General features: G+C 34.2%; 1 protein-coding gene across 1 annotated transcript; it reads right to left on the reverse strand.

The window, feature by feature from the left end:
• Nucleotides 1-6,124: 6,124 nt before the first annotated feature.
• Nucleotides 6,125-10,307, reverse strand: LOC125209126 (uncharacterized). The gene is made up of 2 exons (XM_048108734.2): nt 10,293-10,307; nt 6,125-6,745 (listed from the first exon to the last, which is right to left on the reverse strand). The coding sequence occupies exons 1-2, from the start codon at nt 10,305-10,307 to the stop codon at nt 6,125-6,127; spliced, it is 636 nt and encodes a 211-aa protein (XP_047964691.2).
• Between the last annotated feature and the right edge of the window lie 1,102 nt (nt 10,308-11,409).

Here is an 11,409-nt window from a genome sequence, read left to right on the forward strand (position 1 = left end):
AACACTGCTAAAGCGTATAACCATAAAATTAAGCACTAAGGATTCTTTACTTATGCGTGAACTCCTCTAAAGAAAGGTCGAACCGGACAAACACTTCCTCCTATAGCTCCCTCTAAGCATTATTAAAATACAATCCTTATAATTTTGCAGCAATATTGCTCCGGTAAAAACCAGTCGCGATATTACTGAGAAACTAATTTTACGATTTTAATAATTCTTTATCTAGAGAAGTCCAAACTTACGAACTGGTAATGTTCCTCCCGTAAAGACAGGCCGGTCACTACTTCGCACTAAGACCAATTTTATGGAGGCCATATACAAACATGTTGTAATTATCGCTTCATATTTTCTTGTTGGTGGTTTTAATAGTTTAATTATTACTTAAGCAGATAAGGCAGATATCCACATACAAAGAACAATTAAACATGTACTAGCTATGCATAAAAAGCAATAAGTACATAGGCGATGCATGAGTTAAACTAGATTTTAACAAATAAAATCATAACTCAAATTAAATATCCATTATCATCATTTAAAACATGCAAACGCATTTACACAAGGTTCACATAACCATAATGACGAAACTTGATCATTTAATAAAGCATCTAAAATAAATAGAATTAAAATTCTATCTTCACATAAACAAGATTATCTAGACATTAAGTCTAATCTTAAATAATCATACATTATTAATTAAAACAACGTATCTTGATTATTAGAATTACCTTTTAATACTATTAGGATTTACTTAGATAGAATTAATCCATCCTTATCCTAAAAATTAATGTCTAGGTGCACATCATAAAAGATAAGCTAAGTCTTAATTAAATGTTCACTTGGATATATAAATCCACATTTATCCAATCAAGACTAAATCCATTTAAAACACACCAATTAAATTCGAGAATTAAAAATTCTCATAGCTTTCATACAAAATTACATGACAAGAAGAAATTTATTACATCTTTAATTCATAGTGATGTTTTCTAGATGAAATAAAATTCACCTTCATCAAAATTAAAGACAAAATTCAACTTATATAAATGATTAAGGATTTTAATAGCAAAATTAATGATCTATGAATTCTCATACCTTTAAATCACATTTGATGTTATCTAGATGAAACAAATTCACCTTCATCAAAATTAAAGATAAAATTCAAATTTTAAACTAGGAACTGAATTCCAATTAAAATCCAACTAATCATTTAAAACTTTAATAATTTAGGATTTTAGTAGTATGTTAATACCAAATGAATTTTTCACTTCTTTAATTAATCCGATGTTCTCTAGATGAAATAAAATTCACCTACATCATATTAAAGACAAAATTCAAACTAGGAATAAGATTCCAAACAAAATCCATCTAATTATTACACATGCAATTTTCGAAAATTTTAAGGTATAAAACAATTGAAAAACTTATGTCTTTTCCTTAGGTATATTTCTAGGAAATAATTCCACAACACACCAATTAAAAATATAGACAATTTTCAATTAAACCTTAAAATAAAACATGAAAGCATATTAAGAGAATATTCTTTAATAATTTCATCCGATTATGGAAAAGCCAAAAATTAGATCAAATAAATCTTGTATTTTTCTTATGTTAATTACCATGATATTATCTAGGTGGAAATAATCCACCAAAATCAATTAATTAACAAATTAAAATAATTATTTGATTAATTATTCAATTGGCAATATTAAAGAAGGCAAATGTTCTCTTTTTAAATTAGAATCTTGACTTAATTACAAAATCATTCTAATTTTCACAAGATATTTTAATTATTCTAGGTTTAGGATTTTAAAACCATAATTATAAATAACTTGTGCATTAAGAAACGAAAACACGAAAAATGAGGAACGAGACGACGCGACCCAAACCCTAATTAGGGTTCACGCCGCCACGGTCTCGCAGCAGCCGCCGCTGCCGCGTCTGACCACCGCCGTCCCCGGGCGACTGCCGGCGCTGCTCCCACTGCAGCGCCGCCGCCTGCCGGCCGCCGCCGCCACTGACGTTTCTCATAAGCGTCGCGGCTGCCCGGAGAAGCAGCTGCCGCTGCTGTCCGCCGCCGCCCGACGCTACCGCCGCTTCTGCAACGCGGCTGCCGGCGCTGCTGATCGCCGCCGCGTCTGCCGCTCGCACTGGAAGCCGCCGACTCTTCTGCCCCGGTGCTTAGAACACCGCGGCCTCTGCCCTAACTGAAGTCAGGGCCGCCGCTGTCCTCCGCCACCCGACGCCAGAGCTGCTGTGACCGCCGCCGCCCGGAGACGCCGTCGCTGCTGTCACGCGGCTATGCAGCCGCTGCCCCCGGCGCTACCGTCCGAAGACGATGCAGTGGCTGCCGGAGCTACTGCCCGCCGCCAACGCCGAAGCTGCTGAGACCGCCGCCGCCTTCTTCACCGGATCTTAGCGGTGGCTCCCACTGGACGACGACCATCCCCAGCCGCCGCCCCGAGCTCCCTTGCCGTCGAGAATTCCGGTGGGCGAGAAGCTAGGGTTTTCCGAAACCCTAGTTTCAATTTTTTTTTTTTTTGTTTGTTTTTCGATTTCAATTAACTCGATTTATCGCGGTCGCTTCACTTGACCGCGATCTTAAATCTTAATTGATTGTTTCTTAAATGTAACAATCTTTTATGTTTAAACACATATGCACATTTAAATATAAGCATTTAGCAATTTAAATGATTCTAGCATATATTGAACATAAAAATTATAGATCTAATGAATACACGCTTAGATCTAGAATATTCTTGTGAAAAACACGAATTAAATTCGAGATTCATAATATTCTTTCATCGATCCAAGTATTCAATCATGGACCACTTTATTTCTTGATTCAAAACATATATTCACTTAAACACATACATATATGTAATCAATAAACATATAATCTAGTACATATTACTTAGAATATATAGATCTAATTGTTGGCACTACCGCAGCGGAAGACACGGAAATCAAACAGGTCCTTAACCGGATCTTTTTAGGTGATTATGCACTCGATTCCAATTTCATGCAATTAACATAGATCTATAGGTTACACATCAAATAAACACATAATCATGCATATTCGATGTAGATTCGATTGTTACCTCTTGATCCATCATCGGATTGACGTTGCTAGCTGCACCTCCTTGCGATCCTTGGTTTATCGACCACGAATCTTCCATACTATTCCCTTGTCCTTGATCATCCATCCGTGTGGGCGGATCTTGGATAATCAACAAATAGCTTTGAAGAGATCTAGGAGAAACCCAATACAAACACGAGATCGTCTCGATCTAATCCTATGAATTAGGATAGAACAAGAACGAAGATCAAAACCCTAATTCTCCCACGTGCTAGGCACGAAAATCGAGACAAGTGAGAGAGGAAGAGGAGGCGCCGATTTGCCCCCTTAGGGTTAGGGTTTGTGTTGTCTTGAATTGTGTGTTGTGGTGTGCTAGGGTTTCCCATCTCATTCACTATTTATAATGGACTTAATGGGCTAGTAAGGGGATCCATGGAATGACTTAAGTGTTGGGCTCACCCATTAGATAATTAACTAATTAAATCACATGGCCCATGATTTAATATATTATCAATGGAATATTATTTTATTCCACTAAAGAATAATATTGCACTCCCACTTAAATCACCAAATTACAAATAACTTGGGTCCATTTTATTTATAATATTTCCCGCGTTTAAGATTATCTTGATCCATCAATTTAATTCTTTCGTCTGCTATATGACTAGAATTAAATTAATTCTCCAAAGAGTTTTCTAGTTTGAAACTTTATTTATTATTCGTGGAATAAATTCCAACTGCGCAGTTTTCTGAATAATAAATTCTTTTTTTTCAAACACCTCTCGGGGATCACCCCTTAGGGATTTAATCATACCACACTGGGCACGCGAATTCTATGAAATAATATTCCAATACCTTCATGTTATTCAATTACTACCACCCAAGATATCATGAACTTGAGTTACGTACAAACTCTCACATATTGATAAGTCAAAGTGGCGTCTGACTGAATAAACAATATTGATATTAATTCCATAGACTAGAAAATACAAAACTTTCTGAAATATATTCTTACAGTAGATAGCAATAAAGAATACATTTCGGATTAGATCCTTTCAGTGCTTTACCACACCGGTGTTACTAATCTCGTCTTAGGTAAGAGAGAATTATCACAAACACCGCAACCGTACCAATAGGTAGCCAAAGCCTATCTAGGTTGTGAATACGTTTTTCTTCTTACTAGATCTGGCCAAGTCCCCTACTGGAAAACTCATGAGGAGATTCATCGAATTTCCATACTTGACCTTCTTAGTAAAAAGCCTTAGACTTGTTTATCATATTTCAATAATAAACCATTATATTATATTATTTATTCTCATAATTAGGTAAACAAGTGGACGTGGCGTTTCTCGTATACATGCACAAGCTGACTGTACAAAGGCATGTACGCTCGAAGCATCTTTTAGTATACAAACCCCAACAATCTCCCACTTATACTCAAAGAATGCTTACGAGTATACCTACAGCTTTATTGGCCTTGTGCTACACATTCACACACATTTTCTCCCACTTATACTCAAAGCAGGCTTTGACCACTATGTACTCAAAACTATAATTCTTTAAAAGAATCTACCAACATAGTTTGCTAGAGTACATAAAACGAAAATATACTTGTAATTTATAACCTTAATTCTTGCTAAGGAGCACGATTATTTGATTAAAATATTTCTAGGTCCTTTGATCCAGTGGAATAATTTTATGTGCCTTTCTCAAGTGCACTTATACATATTCCTCTATCAAAATCCATTATTTTAATCCTTCTGAATTTCTACTAATTAAAGTAGAATACTTATAGCAATATATATAAAGTTTTAATCATGTCGAATATGATTCTCAAAACTTTAATTACATAATTCCAATTTAATTTGGTATTATCCTTGCTATATTACTTGTGATGTAAATTTATGTATGAACATAATTACCTCATCACAATGACTAATTGCAAATCAGTCCTTATGACAAAATAAAACGAATGATTGCATTCTTTGTTTTATAGTCATAAATTCCAAGAGTTCATTTATTTAACCATTTGTTGTGATCTTTAGAAATACTTTCTTTGGAAATCCAAAAGTAATTCTAATTTTAATAGCTACCTTGGAAATATCTTTTAATGTTATTAGAGTCTTAGAAAGTGTGTAATTCATCACTTCTTTCATTCTAGGGTGTGAACCCCTTAACTCTATCAAACATTACCTTTATTCCAATTATGAATATGCTATGAGACAAAATTTAGCTCCCACTATTAAAAGTAGAAAAATACTAGTCTCAATATTCTTTAAGGCTATTAAAAACAATTTAAACAGTGTCTGGAGTTAAATTCACTTTAGTTTAATAAAACGAGCCATGACGCTCTTATTAAACACTTAGAATTTAATTATTCATTAAGAAAAGCTCCCACTATTTTAATTATCACTTTCACAACAAAATAAATAAAACAATAACTAATTAAATAGTTAACTCTTGGCTTGGAACATTAAAACAAATTTAATGTGCATACTATATTTACTATACAAGAACTTCTAGTATTTATAACAAATACTTATCTTGTTTCTAGTTGAATTTAATTTACTTGTCTTGTAATCAATTATTGTGATTATTTTTCTTGCACCTTTATTTGAACAAACGCGATCTTAAGATCATTTTATTTTGTATTGAATCCATGTCGAACATTAATGTTCTATTGACTCATCAACAAAATAATGGTTCAAAAGACTTAAGGATTAAAGAAACTTAATAATCAATATTTCTAGAAGAAAACTTCATAATAATTGAATCAACAATTTTAATCACAAGTAAACAATTTTGATAAACCATGTTACATTTGATGTCATAATTACTTGGATAATCAAAACTTCATTTATCTAATAATGCAAGCATTATAAAATGATATCGATAGTCCAAAAACACAATTGATAAACTAGGAATAAATTCCACATCAATAATCCATATGATATCAAAAACAAACAATGTATCCATATATCAAAAACTCTTAAAAATTCAACAATGTAAATATAAAAGCAAAAATAAACTTTTCTGACTTGAACACGATTATCTCAAAGGTCCACCCTTTCTTTTCATCTTTGTTTGAGCATCCACAAGCTTGTTATAAAGCTCCAAAAACGAAAACCTTTTGTCACTAAACAAAATTTCATCTCTGACTTCATTAAAGCTATCTGGAAGCCCATCAAGGATCATTATCTGTTGGGTTTCTGGGTCAATTTTCCCCCCCGACAAGTGAAGATGATCGAAGTAGCCAAACATGATTAGGGCATATACCCCCACGTCTTGGCCCTCTTCAAGTACATCATGCCTTAAATGCTTCACAGCTATACCAGCTCTTTCCTTAGAGGACTGTTCATCAAACCACTTGGGCTTGTTGACTAACGGCCTATTGGGTGTGTCAAACCTCTCAAGGGCATTGCCAACACCGGCTAAAACGAAGCCCTTGAGATGACATTCCGCAGTATGCCATTGATCATGAAACTCCTTGTCCTCTCCTTGTAGATGGTATGTGGGCGGACGATTTTTGCTGAGAATCAACCTTAAGTCATTGATCAAACGATCAACATCAAGTTTACCTTTCCATTCCTTAAACAATTCAGAGTCACGTTTCCTCGAACTAAGTATTGCATAATAAATATCCCAAGTATCAATCATCTTTCGTTCAAGCTGAGAATAAACACCAATAATATAAACATGTAAAATATCAAGGAATTGTAACTAACCACAAAAACAATTCATCAATTTTACATCCACAAAAATCAAGCACAAACGTTCTTCTACTAGGAAGCCGTGTCTTATTCATGCAAGAAATTCATTATTTTTACTGACCACAATGTCGACAGATAGTCCAGAGACCATAAAAATGGCATGGCTGACTAACACTGCTAAAGCGTATAACCATAAAATTAAGCACTAAGGATTCTTTACTTATGCGTGAACTCCTCTAAAGAAAGGTCGAACCGGACAAGCACTTCCTCCTATAGCTCCCTCTAAGCATTATTAAAATACAATCCTTATAATTTCGCAGCAATATTGCTCCGGTAAAAACCAGTCGCGATATTACTGAGAAACTAATTTTACGATTTTAATAATTCTTTATCTAGAGAAGTCCAAACTTACGAACTGGTAATGTTCCTCCCGTAAAGACAGGCCGGTCACTACTTCGCACTAAGACCAATTTTATGGAGGCCATATACAAACGTGTTGTAATTATCGCTTCATATTTTCTTGTTGGTGGTTTTAATAGTTTAATTATCACTTAAGCAGATAAGGCAGATATCCACATTCAAAGAACAATTAAACATGTACTAGCTATGCATGAAAAGCAATAAGTACATAGGCGATGCATGAGTTAAACTAGATTTTAACAAATAAAATCATAACTCAAAATAAATATCCATTATCATCATTTAAAACATGCAAACACATTTATACAAGGTTCACATAACCATAATGACGAAACTTGATCATTTAATAAAGCATCTAAAATAAATAGATAGAATTAAAATTCTATCTTCACATAAACAAGATAATCTAGACATTAAGTCCAATCTTAAATAATCATACATTATTAATTAAAACAACGTATCTTGATTATTAGAATTACCTTTTAATACTATTAGGATTCACTTAGATAGAATTAATCCATCCTTATCCTAAAAATTAATGTCTAGGTGTATATCATAAAAGATTAGCTAAGTCTTAATTTAAAAGGTTCACTTGGATATATAAATCCACATTTATCCAATTAAGACTAAATCCGTTTAAAACACACCAATTAAATTCGAGAATTAAATTTCTCATAGCTTTCATACAAAATTACATGACAAGAAGAATTTTATTACATCTTTAATTCATAGTGATGTTTTCTAGATGAAATAGAATTCACCTTCATCCAAAATTAAAGACAAAATTCAACTTTAATAAATAATTAAGGATTTTAATAGCAAAATTAATGCTCTATGAATTTTCATACCTTTAAATCACATTTGATGTTATCTAGATGAAACAAAATTCACTTTCATCAAAATTAAAGATAAAATTCAAATTTTAAACTAGGAATTGAATTCCAATTAAAATCCAACCAATCATTTAGAACTTTAATAATTTAGGATTTTAGTAGCATGTTAATGCCAAATGAATTTTTCACTTCTTTAATTAATCCGATGTTATCTAGATGAAATAAAATTCACCTACATCATATTAAAGACAAAATTCAAACTAGGAATAAGATTCTAATTAAAATCCATTTAATTATTTAAAACTTTAATAATTTAGAATTTTAGTAGCATGTTAATGCCAAATGAATTTTTCACTTCTTTAATTAATCCGATGCTATCTAGACGAAATAAAATTCACCTACATCATATTAAAGACAAAATTCAAACTAGAAATAAGATTCCAATTAAAATCCATTTAATTATTAAACATGTAATTTTCGAAAATTTTAAGATTTAAAACAATTGAAAAACTTATGTCTTTTCCTTAGGTATATTTCTAGGAAGTAATTCCATAACACACCAATTAAAAATAAGACAATATCAATTGAACCTTAAAATAAAACATGAAAGCATATTAAGAGAGTATTCTTTAATAATTTCATCCGATTATGGAAAAGCCAAAAATTATATCAAATAAATCTTTTATTTTCTTATGTTAATTACCATGATATTATCTAGATGGAAATAATCCACCAAAATCAACTAATTAACAAATTAAAATAATTATTTGATTAATTATTCAATTGGCAATATTAAAGAAGGCAAATGTTCTCTTTTTAAATTAGAATCTTGACTTAATTACAAAATCATTCTAATTCCCACAAGATATTTTAATTATTCTAGGTTTAGGATTTTAAACCACAATTATAATTAACTTGTGAATTAAGAAACGAAAACACGAAAAACGAGGAACGAGACAACGCAACCCAAAACCCTAATTAGGGTTTCGGCCACCACGGGCCTCGCGGCAGCCGCCGCTGCCGCGCCCGACTCCCGCCGCTCCCCCAGCGATTGCCGGCGCTGCTGCACTGCAGCGCCGTCGCCTGGCCGCCACCGCCAACCGCGCGAGCTTCCCTCCGACGTCACGGCATCCAGAAAATGGAGCCGATCGCCACTGCTCCCGCCGCCGCTGCTGCCCGCCGTCCGAAGACGAAGCAGGCTCTGCCGCCGCCCGACGTCCTGCTGTCACGCGACAGTGCAGCCGCTGCTGCCGGCGCTGCCGTCCGAAGACATTGCAGCATCTGCCGGAGTTGCTTCCCGCCGCCAACGCCGAAGCCGCCGCCGCCCCCGTCGTCGGATCTGGACCGAAGCTCCCACTGGACGACGACCATCCCCGGCCGCCGCCCCGAGCTCCTTCGCCGTCGAGATTTACGGTCGGCGTTAAGCTAGGGTTTTTCGAAAACCCTAGTTTCATTTTTTTTTTTTTCGATTTCAATTAACTTGATTCATCGCGGTCGCTTCGCTTGACCGCGATCTTAAATCTTAATTGATCGTTTCTTAAATTGTAACAATCTTTTATATTCATCCAAATATGCACATTTAAATATCAAGCAATTAGCAATTTAAATAGATCTAGCATATTAAGAACATAAAACTATAGATCTAATGAATACTAGCTTAGATCTAGAATATTCTTGTGAAAAACATGAATTAAATTCGAGATTCATAATATTCTTTCATCGATCCAAGTATTCAATCACGGATCACTTTATTTCTTGATTCAAACATATATTCAATTAAACACATACATATATGTAATCAACTAACATATAATCTAGTACATATTACTTAGAATATATAGATCTAATGATGTTCATTATAGATCTAGAATATTTTTGTGAAAAACTTGAATAAAATCCAAGATTCATAATATTCTTTCATCGATCTAGAACATCATATCATAGATCCGAAAATAAAATCAAGAAAAACATAGATCCAACACATATGCATTATTTTCGAAAATCCCAAGCTTCAACACTACAATTTTCGAAAAATTCAATTAATCAAATACATAATCAGAGCCTAAAAATTGGCTCGGATACCAATTGTTGGCACTACCGCAGCGGAAGACACGGAAATCAAACAGGTCCGTAACCGGATCTTTTTAGGTGATTATGCACTCGATTCCAATTTCATGCAATTAACATAGATTTATAGGTTACACATCAAATAAACACATAATCATGCATATTCGATGTAGATTCGATTGTTACCTCTTGATCCATCATCGGATTGACGTTGCTAGCTGCACCTCCTTGCGATCCTTGGTTTATCGACCACGAATCTTCCATACTATTCCCTTGTCCTTGATCATCCATCCGTGTGGGCGGATCTTGGATAATCAACAAATAGCTTTGAAGAGATCTAGGAGAAACCCAATACAAACACGAGATCGTCTCGATCTAATCCTATGAATTAGGATAGAACAAGAACGAAGATCAAAACCCTAATTCTCCCACGTGCTAGGCACGAAAATCGAGACAAGTGAGAGAGGAAGAGGAGGCGCCGATTTGCCCCCTTAGGGTTAGGGTTTGTGTTGTCTTGAATTGTGTGTTGTGGTGTGCTAGGGTTTCCCATCTCATTCACTATTTATAATGGACTTAATGGGCTAGTAAGGGGATCCATGGAATGACTTAAGTGTTGGGCTCACCCATTAGATAATTAACTAATTAAATCACATGGCCCATGATTTAATATATTATCAATGGAATATTATTTTATTCCACTAAAGAATAATATTGCACTCCCACTTAAATCACCAAATTACAAATAACTTGGGTCCATTTTATTTATAATATTTCCCGCGTTTAAGATTATCTTGATCCATCAATTTAATTCTTTCGTCTGCTATATGACTAGAATTAAATTAATTCTCCAAAGAGTTTTCTAGTTTGAAACTTTATTTATTATTCGTGGAATAAATTCCAACTGCGCAGTTTTCTGAATAATAAATTCTTTTTTTTCAAACACCTCTCGGGGATCACCCCTTAGGGATTTAATCATACCACACTGGGCACGCGAATTCTATGAAATAATATTCCAATACCTTCATGTTATTCAATTACTACCACCCAAGATATCATGAACTTGAGTTACGTACAAACTCTCACATATTGAAGTCAAAGTGGCGTCTGACTGAATAAACAATATTGATATTAATTCCATAGACTAGAAAATACAAAACTTTCTGAAATATATTCTTACAGTAGATAGCAATAAAGAATACATTTCGGATTAGATCCTTTCAGTGCTTTACCACACCGGTGTTACTAATCTCGTCTTAGGTAAGAGAGAATTATCACAAACACCGCAACCGTACCAATAGATAGC

This window comes from Salvia hispanica, chromosome 3 (assembly GCF_029641045.1).
Source record: "Salvia hispanica isolate PSC_SH4W2 chromosome 3, Shi_PSC_v1, whole genome shotgun sequence".
Taxonomy (NCBI): domain Eukaryota; kingdom Viridiplantae; phylum Streptophyta; class Magnoliopsida; order Lamiales; family Lamiaceae; genus Salvia; species Salvia hispanica.